The 18,632-nt window shown below is 41.8% G+C and overlaps 1 protein-coding gene across 1 annotated transcript in view; it reads left to right on the top strand.

The window, feature by feature from the left end:
- The window catches only part of tnfsf10l (TNF superfamily member 10, like), a 66,748-nt gene extending 48,661 nt beyond the window's left edge, over positions 1-18,087 (top strand). The window contains exons 3-7 of the mRNA XM_084545950.1: positions 6,388-6,424; positions 6,542-6,649; positions 9,935-10,098; positions 10,780-10,890; positions 10,999-18,087. Coding sequence (XP_084402076.1) covers positions 6,388-6,424; positions 6,542-6,649; positions 9,935-10,098; positions 10,780-10,890; positions 10,999-11,184 — 606 coding nt within the window. The 3' untranslated portion in view covers positions 11,185-18,087. The remainder of the gene's footprint in view (positions 1-6,387; positions 6,425-6,541; positions 6,650-9,934; positions 10,099-10,779; positions 10,891-10,998) is intronic.
- Positions 18,088-18,632: the final 545 nt, after the last annotated feature.

Genomic DNA, 18,632 nt, shown 5'->3' with positions numbered 1-18,632 from the left:
TTTTTGTACCAAGCCGTAAACATATTTCATTGTGATGTAAAGTTTTAACATGGAGGTCTGTGAGGATTGACTCACTCTTGGAGCCAGCATCTAGTGGTCATTCTGGGAACTTTTTTGAGGTTTTTTGAGCTCCCCTTTGTTGATTTCTCACCCTCTGCTCCAACTCTGTTAATCCTTTGTTAAATTTCTCTCATACAGGTTAGATGGGTTTCCCACATGTTGGAACCCTTATAAGTCATTTGGAATGTGGCCAGACAATAACTCAAGGAGCACGTAACAGAAGAAAAGCTCATCTCATCTTACTCTCACTAGTTTTTTCACTTTCTCTAATGCTTTATTTCTTTAACTTCTGGCCAGACAACGTGTGACATGAAGAAATCCGACTATTTTTAACTCTGTCTAAACAGGGTGAAAGAAGAGAGTTCGGGGCTTATTTGTTGTTGTTACTGCAGCTGGAAAGGTTTTTTTTAGACTTGTGCTGTTTCAGTCTGCCCTAAATCCCATCGCTACACACAGACAACAGCCCTAATGCCTCGGTGTCGGTCTAACGCACCCTCACGTGGGGTCACTTAGGCGGCGAACTTGAACTCTGAGGCTCATCACATCAGAGCCTACCTGCTGATAGGAAAGCGGCGCCATGAACGAGGGCACGGGTCTTTCGTAGTAAAACCAGCCCATGTTAATCGATAAAAGCCTCATTAAAGGACGTATAAACGCGGCTTAACTTCCCAGCTGCAGCAAACGAGCCCATAAGCCTTTGCTCCAAATTGGGAAAGAGGTCGCCATTAACCCCCTCTTGGCAACGTCGGATGTATAGGATGCATTTAAAAAGTTCATCAAAGCGTTTCACTTGGAAGCACAGTTCTAGCTTTGCACGTGTGTTTTACCGGGGGTTTTATTTATTAATTTAAATTGATCTCATGTGCTAGAAAAGCACTCATGGAGCACATTCCTGTCACGTGAGACGATGAGAGGCATCATTTCTAAAACGTTCTTTGCTTTGCTGCTCCAGAATACTGCACATTGCTCACGTCTTATTTGTGAACTTGACATAATATATCATTGGTTTCAAAGGGCAACCGTTTAGAAGGCATCCAATTACTGAGTCATAAACTCATACTACTCCCAGGCTACACCGAAAAACGGCTGCATGTAAACAGTTTTATGAAGTAAGACACATCAAAAGATGGGGAAATCTTTAAGAAACTCACCTGGAAACACTAAATACAGCTTTGACGTATCAATGCAGCCTTCAGTCATTCCAGCTCATTTGCAGGGAGTTATTTATGTGAAGCTCGAGTCAAATAACGGTCTCGGCCTCAGACACACAGTAACTCTTTAACTCTTTCCAGGTTTCACACTCTAAATACACTATATGCGTAGCCAGTGTTGTACAAGTTCACACTAAACATGAATTGGTTCAAAGTTCAGTTCGCAGTTTTTTAATTTTGAACTAGACTTAGACATAGTGAAAATGAACAGTTCGCGTTCATTCTTCGTTGTTGTTTTTTAATTGAGCAGCTTTGAGCTATTCTTGTTCAGTAGAATCTCTGTCTGACCTGCCCATCCATCCCCGGCCCGTCATATTTTTTTCTGTTTTTTTTCAAATAACTCCATCAAATGTATGTGTGGATCAGCTTCTTCTGCGGTGCCGGAGGCAGCTTCTCTTTCAGCTGCACCAGCCATGCTGTATGCCGTAAATCGCACGTCCACTGACAGCTGTCGTAAAACTATTTTTTCTCTTTTTTCCTCAACGGCGGTGAACGTCATTATTGCCCTCCAGACTGAGCGAAATTCATGGCTACGCTCCCTGTTGGAAAAATGATGCGTTCAGTTCACAGCTCACAAAAATATGAATGTGTAACGGTAGATGTTGAGGTATCTGAGGTGACTTCCATATATGTTTTATATTTTACTCCCGAGAAATCAACCTGCAGTCAGTGTCATCCTTTGATTACCCTCTGAGGTTCCAGAGGGTACACATGTATAGAATCGTGTTATTCTATCTTGATTTCCATCTTGGTTTCTAGCCAAGAACAGTCACGGCCACTATATGATTGGATCATCTTAAGATATAAGTGATCCAATGACTTTCCCTCAAGGGATTCCAATGTGATTTTAGTGAAATGTCTGGACAAATATTAATGAGACTGCTGTGAAATGTAGTAGAAAACTGAATGTTGCCCTCAGAATTAATTTAACTCAAGTTGCAAGCAAATACGTACAAAATGAACCATTCCATCAGCACATTTTAACTTAAGAACATAGTTCAGCAGGACCACTCAACATTATACTTAAACATTGTATCCAAGCATTCATGGTCCCTAGAATCCTCAAGACATAGATGATCCGTTGACTATGGCCCTAGCATCGCCAATCAATTGACATTTTTGTCAATGCCTTGACAAATGTTGACAGGACTGCCACGAAATATGGTACAAAAATGAATGTCTATTTCATAGTTGATTTAACTCATATACCCGTAAATGAACCTTTCCATCAGCGTCAGATGTACATTGACATGTTTATATGAGAACATACTTCACTAACTAAACATCAAACTTAACTGAAACTCCTGTCTTGTTCAAACACTCATGGGTTCCTAGAAGATAAATCCTCAAGTTAAAGCTGTGCCCCGAGAGCCACCAATGGGGTTGAGATTCTTAGCAATGTCTGGAGAAATATTGATCAGACTGCCATGAAATTTGGTAGAAAAATGAATGTCCCCCTCAGGATTAATTGTAATAACTCTAAATTGAACATATTTTAATCTATTTTAATGCTTCGATGAGACAATGTAACATTATGCTTACTAAACATTGTTCCTTTTGCAAACACTCATAGTCTCCAGAAGATAAATCCTTATGACACAGACAATCCACTCCTGATTCCCTAGAGGTTGCCATTTTATGGCCTCGTGTGGTGGATAGAAAGTCTTTATTTAAGTCTATATTTAAGTAGGCAAAGAACAAAAACAATGAGGAATGAAAAAAGCAGACTAGGAAAAGACTAGAACATGAAGACTACAACGTTTCTGACATGGCATACAGAGGCGAACTGGCAAAGTGGGAAGGAAACACGGAGACTAAATACAGACCGAACAATGAGGCACAGGTGAGACACATCAGGGCGGGGCTAACAATCAGGTACAGCAACCACACGGGGGAGGTGAAGACATCTGAAATGATAGAGTTAGTAACTTAAAGAATAAAACAGGAATTGCCCAAAACACAGAGAAACAGTTAAACACGGCCAGGTGGCGCAGAGCTGGATGTGACAGTTTTAGTATAAGAATATGCTTCACTATGACTACCGAACAAAGATAGTGTTTGTAAACTGTGATAACGGCCAAAACGGGCATGGAAGAACAACTTTTAGCCTTTATCACAGCAAACACAGTCAGACACATACAGTTTGAATGTCTGCATCCTCAAACATTATAGGGAAAAAGAACATGTAATAGGCAACAGATGTGCTTAAAGTCTTCTTATCCCATAGATTTGAGACCAGGTGCAGCATTCTGTATAAACTTTTTAGTGGTTTTCCATTTGCTTAAAGTGTAATCCAGAGTAACCCTAAGTAAGGCCGCTCAGCTTTGCATTTTTTAGAGCCACAGTATGTGGAACAAGTAGGCCATTACTTGGGTAATTGAGAGTCTTGACGTTGGGTTTATTCAGTGCATGCTGCTGTTGTTTGCAGACTGCTACAACAGGCCCTTATTACCTGGAATTATCCCTCGATTTTAGCCGTAATTGACCTTTCATTTAGAGGGCAGAGTAATAACTTCAAGCTGCAGTCACCCAAACATGGCAGGGAGATAAACACGCCAGTAATGTCTCCTTTTATTACACATTTATCACTCTGAAACCACATGTGGAGCCAGGAGGTTTAATTGTTTCACTTTATATTGCACCTGATAAATGTTGTGTTTACTCATCTGCCGAGAATAACTTGAAAGGATCGGGTCATACATCTGTCGGAACTCATTTTCCTCGCTTGAGAAGGTTTTTTTTTTCCAGTTGTTTCCCCTCGTTAACCAACCATAAAGACCTGAGCAAAAAAATCTGTCATGGTAAACTTTTTGTTGAACTAATATTTCATGCAGTGTTGTGATTTTATGTCTTCATGGAAAGGTCCTGCAGGAAATCATTCCTCCACCGCATATGTAGCTGTACACTAACTCAATTATCACACGCATGCCTTTTCAAATTAGGGCCCGCAGTTAATCTTTGGCATGTTTGACACGCTTTATGCTAAACTCAGTCGCGTCCAACTTCGTACAGTGGGTGCCAAACGCGATCCAGATGCAAACGGCGCGAAAGAAAACACTGAAAACGGACTATAATTCTACGTGACACCGGTGTTCACCTTTAAACGTGCAGCTGGTCAGATGTCTCTCAGGATGCCACAGAGAGCTTCCACTGCTGTGCAGAAAATAAATCATGTACGGAGCCACCACAGCTGAGTTCACTCTTTAGCCATCCAATGGTTTCCCTTGTGAGCTCTCAAGCATTAAAGACGTGTTGAGCTCATATATTGAAAACATGCTGCTTTGGAAAGACAACTAAAATCTTACAGCGGGTCCCTGCTTGTGAAAAGAAAAAGCCCTTTATTTAATTTTTTTTTTTGTTCGTCTGCAGCAGCATGCAGTACAGAAAATCTGTTGGCAATTTTCTCTCTTTCTTTAAGTGTGTGTGGGTAATTTTCTGCTTTCGGGACTCGAGGAACGTGAGGCAGAGACAGGCACGCTACGCCTAGCGCGACGAGCCATCGCCGCCGAGTCGGCAATCTGCACTCTGCTGTATTGTGTTCCCCTCAGAGAATATAGGATATGTGCCGGTGGATGGGGTGTCGGGGGTTTCCTCCGTCCACGCTGACACTCCAAACCCCAGAGCGATCAGGACCAATTTACAGGTTGAGCTGAGCGTTCGGGGCAGGAGAAGCCGAGCAGCTGCCAAGAATAACACCACGTGTGCAGCTGTGCGACCATTAAAAAACTGTGGGCAAATTAATCATATTCAGGATTTTGCGGCGTTTCACCAAATTAATCTGGGGCAGATTTATACCAATAGGGGCTCGGGAGCACGTTCTCAGGGCACTTTACGCCGGCCACATGACTAGCAACAGGTAATGAGAACCATGACCTCGTGGTTGAAGAGTGGCCGACGACAAGGAGGAAAGACATAATGTATGAGGAACTGAGAAGCCGAAGGGAGAAAGGACGTCAAAAGGACTGTGATTTAAGAGCAAGCAAGAAACTGAATAAGTCGGCGTGGAGATTAAATGAGGGCTGTGACTGAGGCTTGATTTATAAAGTGGGAGAGACAAAAACAAGGAGCAAGGATGACTGTGTGAGAGCGAGGAAACGCATGTATACGGTACCTCTGTGGGGGTACATATACATGTATACGTATGTACCATAGCGACCTGTACATCTGTGGTAGATGAAACAGTGAGTGAGGGATGGCACGAGAGAAATAACCCAGAGACAGGATCACGTGCGCCGTTATAGCCAGCGCTGTGGAGATGGAAGGAGGAGAAAGATACCAGATTTGAGAGGGAAAGATAAAAAAAAAAAAGATATGTAGAGTATTTTCTGTCTTGAAATCAAACTTAGTTCTTTGCTTAAATGAATTGACTGTATATAGAGACTGATGAACCCTCCATGACATCACTCATAGGATTAGTGTAGATGATATATGAAGCTCGATCGGGCTTCACGTTTGGAACCAGCCTCTAGTGGTCTTTAGTGGAACTGCAGCTTTAGTTGTTGTCTTCATTTTTGCTTAAAATGTCCTGCGGTGTTTACACACCAAAACTGAGAGTGATGTGGTTTCACCTCTATCTGCTATGTTAGCAAATGAAACATTATTGTATTTATTTATTTACTTATTTACTTCCACACTGCCTGAAACAAACACTAAATTTACATCAGAAGTAATCATAACCATATGGTCATATGGTCATATGGTACTTCTCAGTATTGCCTGTTTCCTATTCAAGGATTTTTTTTTTCTTTCTGGGGGCAGGAGGTTTCTATAAACACTTTAAAGCCCTATTTCACCACATCTGGGATTATATTAATGAAACTGACTTGACCCAACTAGAGAATAAACTGATTGATCGCAAAACAAACACTAAAGACAGGTTTACTGTGATCACTTCAGTCTTCACTCACAAATGCACACCCATAAACCTGCTACTTGCTTTTTAGCCGTTAAATAGACACAATAGAACCATTTTAATGATTAACTTTAACATTCATAAATCAACACTGGCAAACACTTGGCACACACAACACTTACACCCTTCTTGCTGAGCGTTTAGAATGATTCTACATTTCTTTTTCTGAAACATCATTGGTGACCTTTTCACGTTTTCTTTCAGGTGACGGAGAACATCATCTCCAAGCAAACCTTCATTGGTGAGCATCCCCTCTCTCTCACGCACACACACACACACACACACACCCACCCCCACACACACAGTAATCCAGCTACAGCGTCGTATCTGACCTCCGTTTATTTCCTTTCTCCGTCAGAGGCGAGAACTATGCCTCGCTCGTTCAACAACTCTGGGTCGAAGTTCATGACCTCTGTGGCCCAGAGGCCATCGGCCCACTTGACCCTCAGAGATACCAGCTCTCAAGGTGAGACATCAGTGCTTTGAGTGAAAGGACGACTGGTAGAAAATTGAATATCACATTATCAGAGGAAGGTGTTGAATACATCGTGTGTTTTGCATCACTTAAATTAACAAAAAACAAAGAGATGCTGAACAATGTTTATTGCTAGCCTTCATGTGTCTGTTTCACTGGTGCATGAACAACAGTGTGATGAATTGTTCTGAAGGAAGAAGAGAGGAGAGCTTAATTAATAATACAAATTATTTTCTGCCACATTTAAATATTCTGATTAACGTTATAAATTAATAGTCTGAATCAGTGATGTGTAGCAATACATACAAATAATTGAGCGTATGCATTTTCTAAAATTGTGAATTTAAAGTTAGTGTGTGTTTTTCCCGTGTGTGTTAACCAGCCTTCTGTATCGTTTCATTCGAAACTGCCGTGCAAGCTGAAGGGTGTTGACAATCTGGCAAAGGCTGCATGATGTTATTTCCATCCAGTTGACAAAGGCTGGAGCTTGTTGTGCATGTGTTCTGTTTTTTTTTGTTTTTTTTTAAGTTGTGAGGTCCAATTTATACTATAAACTATCTTTGTGGGGCGTTCTTCTTGGCCCTGCTTCATTTTTGAAGGTTAAAACCGATTAAGATTACAATAAGGCTGGGGTTAGGGGCCTGAGAAGGCATTATGTCAGTGAAAGGTCCTCACAATCATAGAGACACAAGTTTGTGTGTGTGTGTGTGTGTGTGTGTGTGTGTGAGGGAAGAGAGAAGGCGAGGTTCACACATTCAGTCTGGGTTTCTCATCAGGAAGTAAAGCAGCGAGAAGGTGTTTTTTTCTAATAAACAATGACCGTAAATGTGTGAAGGTGACAATAGTACACACACTCAAGCAGGAATCAGGCAATGACTGATTGACGAGTTCCTGGAAATGAGAGTTACATTAAACTCGATTACTGTGGATGGTCTAAATTCCTCCACAGTTATGCAAGTCTTCATGCAAGCACATACAGGAGGAGCAGTAAATCCACCACAATCCCCTGATGCTTTCATGTAAGACCCTGACTGTCTGTAATCTATCAGTCAACACCAGAGAGGGTGACAAAAAGGACAAAGATAAAATGGATTTTAACAGAATGCACCAAAAGGTTGCTTAGAGTTTTACATGACGGCAGCTGTAAAACGCAGAACAAAAATCAAGGCTGTTCGTACTCAAATGATGAGTAAATGTAGTGAGAATTTATCATGGCATGCTCATTGATTACAGAATATTTGATGAGCATCTACTAACCCTAACCCCAATCAGTGACACAATAATCGATGAGCATTAGCTAACCTTAATCCTCATCAATCACAAAACACACTGCCTGGTCAAAAAGAAAGCCGCCACCAAAAACAAAGGTCACACACTCTAATATTTTGTTGGACCACCTTTAGCTTTGATTACAGCACACATTTGCTGTGGCATTGTTTGTGTATTGATGATGGGAGAGTCTGACCACTGCACAAATCCTTCTCCAGCACATCCCAAAGATTCTCAATGGGGTTAAGGTCTGGACTCTGTGGTGGCCAATCCATGTGTGAAAATGATGTCTCATGCTCCCTGAACCACTTTCACAATCTGAGCCCCATGAATCCTGGCATTGTCATCTTGGAATATGCCCGTGCCATCAGGGAAGAAAAAATCCATTGATGGAATAACCTGATCATTCAGTATATTCAGGTAGTCAGCTGACCTCATTCTTTGGACACATAATGTTGCTGAACCTAGACCTGAGCAACTGCAGCAACCCCAGATCATAGCACTGCCCCCACAGGCTTGTACAGTAGACACTAGGCATGATGGGTGCATCACTTCATCTGCCTCTCTTCTTACCCTGATGCCCCCATCACTCTGGAACAGGGTAAATCTGGACTCATCAGACCGCATGACCTTCTTCCATTGCTCCAGAGTCCAATCTTTATGTTCCCTAGCAAATTGAAACCTTTTTTTTCCAGTTATCCTCACTGATTCGCTGTTTTCTTAAGGCTACACAGCTGTTCAGTCCCAGTCCCTTGAGTTCCCTTCTCATTGTATGTATGGAAATGCTCTTACTTTCACTATTAAATATAGCCCTGAGTTCTGCTGTTGTTTTTCTTGACTTGATTTGATTTCACCAAACGTTTAAGTGATTGCCGATCACGATCAATCAGGATTTTTTCCGACCACATTTCTTCCTGGAAGACGATGGTTCCCCACTATCCTTCCAGTTTTTAATAATGCGTTGAACAGTTCTTAACCCAGTTTTAGTAGTTTCTTCAATCTCCTTAGATGTTTTCTCTGCTTGATGCATGCCAATGATTTGACCCTTCTCAAACAGACTAACATCTTTTCCATGACCACAGGATGTGTCTTTAGACATGGCTGTTTAAGAAATGAGAAGCTACTCATTGCATCAGTTGGGGTTAAATAATTTGTTTCCAGCTGAAAGATAATCACCCATGCAGTAATTATCCAATAGGAGGCTCGTACCTGTTTGCTTAGTTAAATCCAGGTGGCGACTTTTTTTTGTCCAGGCAGTGTATTTCAGCATTAATTAATTACAAAATGATTTAGCATTGCAGATGAGCATTAACTAACCCTAATCCTCATAAACTACCATATAATTGATGAGCATTATTGAAAATGAACATGCTGCTCTAATATTCAAGCTCTGTCTTCCACTACTTCGGCTCTGTAATGCTTCCATTAAATGCACTGCGTTTTATAATCCACGAGGGATGAAATCAAAATGCCGTATTAAGATTATTTATGGGGTTAGACCCAGATTACTCTCTCATGAGGACGCATTATAATGTAAACACTGGCCACAATAATAAAATGCTTAATTGTCACAGGGTTTTTATATTTGTGACTCAATATTTCAGATGTTTCTCAGTATTAAAACTTGAGGGAATAGTGCGTCTTATTGCTCAACTCTGGCAGCTTTAAAACGGGCCTAAGAGGAGAGCTACTCTCTAGTCACATATTTCATCACTGGTTCTGTCTTCTGGTATATAGTTTTGTCAGATGCTGCTGCTATTGAGCTTTTGGCAAACACACATGGCAAGCTCTTTGCTTTTTCACAGCCTATATAGACCTTCTTACAGAAAATAAGCAATGACTTCTCAACATGCTGTGACAACTTGAATATTTGAGTTTCTACCTTGTGTTTATTTTTTACTTTATTATTTTTTTTTTGGTTTCTGGTTCCCTGTTGAATTCTCCCTGAATTCTAGTTTTGTATTTCTGCTTCCTGTTTTGAGTTTCTTCTCTCATCTTCACCAACAGGGTTCCCTCCCTTGCAGGTCCCCATGCAAGGTCTCCACCAGTCCTGTCGCCATGTGGTCCGCTCGTGGGCCAATCAGAGCTTTGGAGCTCACCTGCACAACATGACCCTGTCCAATGGGAAATTGCGAGTGCCTCAGGATGGGCGGTACTACCTGTACTCACAGGTAACCGGGCGCACATGTTTCTTAGGTTAAAGTACCATCCGCATATAAAGTGATTCGCTCATTGCTCATGTCTTTGAGGATGGAAATGTGTCAGTAGTGGACGTTCCATTTTCTGGTTGTCTTGGTAACCTACTTGCATATTTCCCCTCCAAAGCTTTTTCCAGATAACATAAGAATATTGCTTTAGTATTGACAGAGTTAGCTCTTCTTACCTCTATATTTGAAAAGAAAATATTGCCATCACCATAGGGAATTTGGTGGTAGGAACCAAAGTTGTGGACGGTATGTCCTTGCCGTGGAGCCTATGTCAGTGTACCATATCACCTGCTCCCATTGGTCGTTGCTTCAATTGCATGGGCTCATAGTTGAGATTAGTTCAACTTGGTACCCTACTCTTCTAGTCACCTTTTTTTTTTTCTTTCTCCACTGTCATCGCTACAATTCCCTTATTTTCAGAAACATTCCCTGGTCGCCACATTGATGCTAGTTTCTTCCTGGGTTTACACCCCTTCAAGCTGTTTTTTAGTGTATACATAAATTGGTATTGAAGACAAATGGCCATCAGTTCCCAAACTCACCTCAAATGGATTCAGTTTCCTTCTCGTCTGCATTATGTAATATGCAATGGTCACATGCAGCTACTGTAAATGTTTAATCGTTCTGTACCTATTTTTCCTCCAGGTATATTTTCGCTATCCGTCCCCAGCAACCAGTGATGCGGACCAGCGTAGCGTCAGTCACCAACTGGTGCAGTGTGTCTACAAGAAAACCTCCTACCCAAGCCCCATCCAGGTACAGCCTTATGACTTTTTTTTCCTAAAACCATACGATCATGCTGAATGATGTGGACCTTCAAAGACCGTCCTTACCTTCATTGTCACTTCTGTTTTGTTGTTCCAGCTCCTCAAGGGGGTGGGAACCAAGTGCTGGGCTCCGGACGCCGAGTACGCACTGCACTCTGTCTACCAGGGAGGACTCTTCGAACTGAGGGCCGGGGACGAGCTCTTCGTCTCCGTCTCGTCCCCCACCATGGTAAATGGCGACGAGTCCTCCAGCTACTTTGGCGCCTTCCGTCTGGACCTCTGAGAGAAAGGGATGGGAGAAGAAAGAACAAATGACATGGTGGATGGATAAACAGAAGGTCTAGAGACAATGAGCTAGGAGCCTTTTGAATCTCCGTTGACTGGAAATGAGGGTCGTTTAGACATAAGTGTGGGATGTTGGCCTGGAACTTGGCTCCTCAGTGTTTACTTGGACAGATACATTGAAGGAGGAACGCTGAAAGAGGATGCGGTGAAAGGGAAAAGAAAGAGTGGATTTGTCTTTCCTACTCTCCATTAAGAGAAACCTAACCTTCAAGAGCAAGATTATACAGAGATACATGTGCAATCATGGAAAATAAATGTGAGGATATTGATTTACAGTTGATTCTTGAGGAGGGAATTCGCCATTTGGATGTCAAAAAGAGAAGCAAACCATGGAAAAACATTGAAGATCTTCCTGTTAAAACAGAACCACCCAGCAAATTAGGCCAGATCCCAAACAAATAAATCTCAACGCATCAACAACCTTTTTTGTGGGAAGCAATCGGACCCTTGGATTTGGATTCCAGACCTAAGAATGTACACAGTTAAAAACCCAATCCTGCACATCAGAGATGTACAGAAGGACATTTGAATGGTAGCAGAAGAAAATCAAATAATCAAACCAAAGCAAGAATTTGTGGAGTATAACTTTTTTTAAGCGTGCCATGAGAGTACTGTACATATGTATGGCTGAGAATGAGATTCAGACAATGAACTGTGGTGATTTTAAAAGTAATTCATATGTATTTCACCTTGACTGGACTTTAAACCACTTGGGCTATCTGTGGACTATCTACTCGCACCACTAGAAGTGTGGACTTTATAAAGACTTGTAGTGGAGGATAAAGATTGCCTCTTTTTACTGGATAATGTGAAAAGAGGCATGTGCTTTTTGAACAAGAGTCTGCAAGGAAAAGAGTAATGGAAACAAGGAGGAGGCCGAGGGGGGATTCTTGTAAATGGCCATAAGAATGCGCTCAACAGAGGAAGATAAAAGGAAAGAGAGAGAGGCTGAGGGTGGTTTAACGCCTGAATAGTCTGCTTTGGTGATCTCTCTTCTCTCTCTCTTTCACTTTCCCTCCATTCTTCCTCCTCCTTTTCATGCAAACAATTTTATCTATCTTGCCTTTCTCGTCTAACCTGTGAAGCTGCATTTTGTTTTATTTTAAGGATCAGTGGAGCAACCAACCGCGACAAAACAACAGGCATCTGAACACAAGATGCATATGCAAACATTCTAGTTGCGCAATCGTTCAAAGTGAGCGTGGTTGAAAACAATTATTCAAACACAGCCAAACATCCACTTGACAATGGAAGGTGCACAAAAATGTCAAAATCACTTCTAAAATCTGAGCAGATTTAGCCTTTTCCTATTTTAGCTTAGCATGGAAATTGTTTGACATTTTGCGAAATTGCTTCCATGCCCAGAGCCAGATGTAAAGTTTATGAAGGTAAACCGATGAGACAGGCCTTAGCTTAGCACAATGCTTAGCTAGCCTAGACAGATCCAGGCTAGCAGCTTCCCCCCAGTGCCATTTGATGTGCTAAGCTAGGTTCATATTTACTGAACAGTTGTATGAATGGTAGCAGTGTTCCCTTCCAACTGTTGGTAAGACAACTGGTCTTACGTTTGTACATAAATATGGACAGACCCTCTGTGACGTCAGCCACTGGTTTCCCAAAGAGCAGTTTTGAAGCTCAGTGTGGGTGGAACTTTTTGCCAGGGGCTCCACTTAAGTACCAGATAATTCAGAAATAATTTTGTACCAGGCTCTAAACATGTTGATCGACAGAGATTGACTTGCTTTCACACTTTTGCCACTTCTGCATTGGCTTCTTCTGGTTTGCCACCTGCTCCCAACGTGTCAAACAATCTTGATCATAAATGTAGTTTCTGTTTTAAATTTGGACCCCAGCTCAAGATTACAGAAGTCATGAGGGTGTTTCGCCAAACTGTGGAGTTTCGCCTTTTCTATCCAACCACCAGCTAATTCATAGGTGCCAGTCAGAAAATACGGCGCAGAAGCTGTCGTTGAAAAAAGATGAAAGTTAGCTTTCAGCAAGAAAACCAAACTAATTTGATGTACCAGTGCTGAAACCGCTGCCTGTCACCAAGGCACACTGACTCATACACAAAAACACATGCTAACATTTTGAGCAGTTCAGACACTATATCACCCATATGCTGCAAATATGGAACCGAGTCCCTCAGCCAAAAATGTGAACACAGAGAAGGTGAATTTAAGGGAAACGCAGCCCAGATTAAGAAACATGACCCAGATGGACATAAAGATTTGGAAGGAACAGGAGAGGATATTCGCAGACATAAACCATGCACCGCCTAGCACGGACTGAACCCCTACACACTTTTTCCTCTGGCATGTACATGTTCGCTCATAAAGGAGATACACACATCACCAAACACTACAGTATATCCAGGCCGGCCTGTGCGCTGCAGACACACACATCATGCAGTGTCACATCCAGCGTAAAAAAGACGCAAACAGACTCTGACACACACTCATTAATCCACGCTGTCTAGCCTCCCTGTGCCATCTGGTAGTTGTCAGTGATCAGGCATGCAGAGTGTGTGTGAGTGTGTGCACTTACAGTATTTGCTCTAAGGGCTTGGTTCACATGGACAATTCCGAAAACGAGGTCAAACAAGCTGACACACACCTTTTTCTTTTTTGGTTAGTTTGCCTGCGCCACCTTCAGTTTGTTTTCACACTGAAAGGATATGATGTACACACTAACACACTCTTTTAATAAGATAACATCCAAGCCAGGCCCCGCCTTCTGCCACTGCTTCACATATTTCTACTCCAAACGTAACATTGAAGGAAATTTTAATTTAGTGCTTGATCGATGTTTTAGCAGCTTTTTTTGTTTGTACGTTTTTTTTGGGGGGGGTTTTTTATGCGGGATGGCGTGCACCTGCTCGTGTTTCCGCCCTCATGTGTGAAGCTCGCGCTCTCTCCGTGAACTTGACACTCAGTCGGTTTATTATCCCGGATAAACCCCAACAATCGCGGCGCTAATGCTGCGCACACATCCGTATTACGACGGCAAGAATCCCTGGTTCAGCCGGGAAAACCCGTGCTTTTAGTTTGTGTGATCTGTGTTTGCACGGGACGGATTTGTTGCTGTGAATATGTGCGGCGAAGCGTCTCTGAGAAAATAAATATCTGAGCTTTCCCTGTGTATGTGAAGATTTGCAGGATAGATAGCAGAAAGAACATCCAGGTCCAGGCTTGCTAGTAAGCATCCAGTCATCCAGCCTTTCCGTTGTCTGTAACATTGTTCCCTGCAGAGGGGGCTAGGGCATATCCCAACTGGCATTGGGCGAGAAGCTGGTTACACCTTGGACAGGTCGCCAGTCCGTCACAGGGCTACTAGTAAGCATGGTTCCAATGTTCAAATGTCAAAAAATATCAATAGTATTAATCAAAACTGGTCTAAAATTGCTAGGTTGTAGTTTGGATCTTCACAGTGTCCTATATAGTAATTTAAATACCTTAGGACGCCTGGCTAGAATGCCTGGCTCCCAACCTGGATACCTCCAAATAAGAAAAAATACCTTCGGCTACAGACATCTGTTTTCTCTAACATCAACTTTTGGTTGGATAGTTTGAACAATTCACTCTCTGATGTCTTTGCCGACAACCGGCAGACACACGAAACCATAGGAGATAGTATATTCAGGAGGATGTCTTCAAAACATCCCCTATCAATCACATAGGGGTTGCCTTTTTAACTTCCCAATCCACCAATCATTGTTCCCTGGGAAGCTTTCACTATGCTCATTAAGAGCCCTCTGTGGTTTCTGATACGCAGCTGTCTCCTGACTTCTAACCATCCCTTGGAGCAGTTGACGCAAGACAGACAAGGATACCTCCCAATAATTGGCAGTAGTCGTGTTGTTGTATTTGTTTCTTTGCAGTGAGCGCAGGAACTCCCGCTGGTTTTTTAATTTAGTTTCTGGATTTTAAATGTTTTCCATTTGCGCACCCTGCAGAGCGAGCTTGCTCGTCTCTCAGCACTGTCAAAACACTACACTTTCTGCTCGGCAGTAAATAAATGGGCCACGGCTACGCATGCTGCTTTAGTGCCATGCTTTGTTCGTCGTCAGAGACAGGAAAACCATAAGTCTGCCTGCACAGCGTGGGGTTGTGTCAAAACAGATCATCTCGGAATACGAGACGTCTACATCAGATGTTCCATATTGAGGAATTAAGACAGATCTTTTGATCGTCATGAGTAATGGGCACTAGTTTAGAGGCCATTTATAGTGCAGCCAAGGAATCTTACGACTGCCTTGGATCCGTTGTTCAGTACATTAAATAAAACAAGACGGTACCATATAGATTTGGAGGTATTTGACGGTGTTCTAGACCATCAAAATGTCAAAGTATTTAAAGATTGCATACATGCGCTCACTTGCCACTTCATTAGGTACACCAGTGAAAACATGAAAGCGCTATGGTTTAACAGTTCTGGATTTAAAGTAATCGAGAGAGCTGTTGAGTCAGCTGTGTTTTGGAGTGGAGGCTGTGGTTTGTAGTACCAACAAGTGCTTCTGTAGTGACAGAACTTGAGCCACAATTGGGTCTTTGTTGGTCTTCTGATTGGATAGATGACCACCAATCAGTTGATGTGGCTATATAAGAATGCATTGGTTTTCAGTGAACTGGCAAGTGAGTGTATATTTTCAACAGATTTTGCTGAATTGCTCCCTCAAATTCACAGATCAGTCATGTCAGCTTTAAATCCACGACCTTTCGCTGCTGACCACAGAGCCACAGTGCTGTAAAGAGTGCAACAGGTCGGATTTCACTCACTTTAGTCGACGCTACTGTCAAAAGAAGACAACTGATATCTGCCTGTGAGTGCGTCATTTAATTTCAGTGAGTTAGGGTTAGGGTTAGTGTTTAGGAACTGATACAGGCATTTGAGACAGAAACACTGTGTCTGTGTTGGTCTGCTGTGAATCCAACACACAATTCAATCAATTTTGAAAGATGAAAACAGCCCACTGCAGTTCAGCTTGGCAGTTCAGACTGTATTTCTGAGCAATGCCCATGCTCCACATGTGCATAAAATACTCCTTTCCCCATGTGATGACGTCTGGTGCGTTCAGAAACGTCAAAGCCACGAGTCCGGCTCATTGTCCATCACTCGCTCTCCATTAGACACGCAGAAAGACAACGAGCAGTCACGGCTCGGCGCTGCAAAATCCAGACCACATGGAAATCAGTGCTGAGGCCCGTTTCCAGCTGGGCTCTGTCTCGAGCTCCACTATCCAAGATTCATGCTGTGTTTATGTTTTCAAAGCGGTACGGTTTTGCTGAGGATACATTTATATTTTCGAGGGAAGAGCATATCACGAGCCCAGCTTTAGTTCAACTCACTGGATGTCCAAAAGCAACATTTTGTCTTGCAACTTTTTCTCAGCACCGGCCGTAAATATGTAACTGCATCTGAGAGATTTTTCTGACATGGTTATCTGTTTTACTTTGAAAAATAAAAGTACCTTGCGGTGAGTTTTCTCGGCAGATCTAAGTGCAAATCAACTTCAGAGCCAACTTTTGAAAGAATTTGAATCAAACATTTTGATTTTCGAGGTTGCTGTCTTTCTTAAATGTTAACACAATCAGCACATATGAACAAAACCATCCATCTCCACTTATTGCTGGTGCACAGCACACTTGGACAATAACAAATAATCTGTGACCGCATGTTACTGGCACCGAGATGGATCAACATATCACCCCATCAGTCCCAGATTCCTCGGGACTGTACCGTGTTTGTTCTGAGCAATGAAAAAAACAATGTTTGTAGCATTTGGCGAAATTATTTAATTCAGTCCAGACCTCCAGAAATTCATATTTTAGAGAAACAACAGCATGTTTGCTCTGCTGAACCTGTGCAGATCCATAAATGGAAGCCCAAAGCGTTGAAACACCCCCGTGAAGAGGCAGGAGCAGGCTTGTTGTGCCTCACTTTCGAGGGCCGTAATTGTACAGATTTTTTGAATTGCATACAAACAGAACTCCCACGCAGGACACAATAAGTAGAAACACATGTCAAACCACACGGTCCTTGTTCCTTCTGCTGTTTGTCTTTTCACGTCTCATATTACTACAGTTTTGTATCATTGAAGACCGGAGCATCTCCGCTTGTGTAATTAATAATTGCTGCTGCTCCGGGGATTTGAACGTTCAACCTGTTCCTCTGCTTATCATCCAAAAGAAAAAAAGAAAAAAAAAACTTTTAATTTATTTTCTCTCCATAACTTAACATGCAACACAGCCTGTATATCATTAACACTTTGCTGCCTTAAAGAACTCTATGAATGTAGATATTGTTCAATGCATACCCGTTTCCTTTTCTTAAATTTGCATTTGATACCACCTGAAGAATGTACGTGTAAAGTTCTGCTGATTGCCTTGTGCCTTTTAAAACAATGCTCCTTTTGTCTTATTTTGTGCTCTAATAAAGTGCCTACGGTCGGACGAGGGTGTCAGAGTCTAAATTTAATTTTGTCTAAACATGTGTTGAAGACTTTAATGGAGGGGTTTTCAAGCTATGGCCTGCGGCCCATTTTTAATCGGCCTCAGGCAAATTCTAGTAGTTTCTGTAGTGGATGCTGCACAATTAGAAGACTGGGTTAAATACATCAGCTGATATGTGTTTACTGCTTGTTTATAAGATTCACATGAATACTAGTATTAAAATGCATCATCTACCTCAATCAGAACACACTGGTCTGACCAGAAGGGTTTCAATCAGATGTAGAGGGGTGGTGTAAATGTTTGATAATCAGTTCAGCAGGAAAATCTGATGTCCCAGTAACCATGGAAACACTTGATCTGATTGTTTCTCTCTGGTTGATGAGTTTCCTGGAGGGACAGAAACATGGAGGTAGCAAAACATCCAGTTCTTTAAACAACTGTTTGAGAAGGTGAACGAAGCCAAAATGTAGATTGGACAGAGACGTTAAAAACCCGGAGACATCTTGGACACCTTCTACTGAATGTTGTCAAAAAAGAAAAACGTCTTCTGTTATTTTTCATGCCAATTTGAAGCTCCACCGTGGGCCGAACCCCTTTACATGGCATGTCAGCTCAGATATAATCTAACCGAAGTTTAACAGCATCTACATGAATTTTATCAGATCGTTTTATTTAGCGCCCATGTAAACGAGACCTGAGCACCTGAGAGAGTGGCAGCAGGTCAGAAGTAGCTCTGTGAGTTTTTACCTTTTTTAAGTTATTCTTAGTGTGTTTTTTGACATTTTTTCTAATTCAATCTTACTTATTTAGCCTAACAAACTAATCACCATTGATTTTGGGTGTATTTGTAAATGTTTTGCTTATACAATTTTATTTTATTTATGTCATTCATTATTTTTAATTTAATTTAATTTAGTGTTTTTTTATTTTTTTA

Source organism: Chelon labrosus (assembly GCF_963514085.1).
Source record: "Chelon labrosus genome assembly, chromosome: 1".
Classification (NCBI taxonomy): domain Eukaryota; kingdom Metazoa; phylum Chordata; class Actinopteri; order Mugiliformes; family Mugilidae; genus Chelon; species Chelon labrosus.
This window is presented reverse-complemented; position numbering and strand designations above follow the sequence as displayed.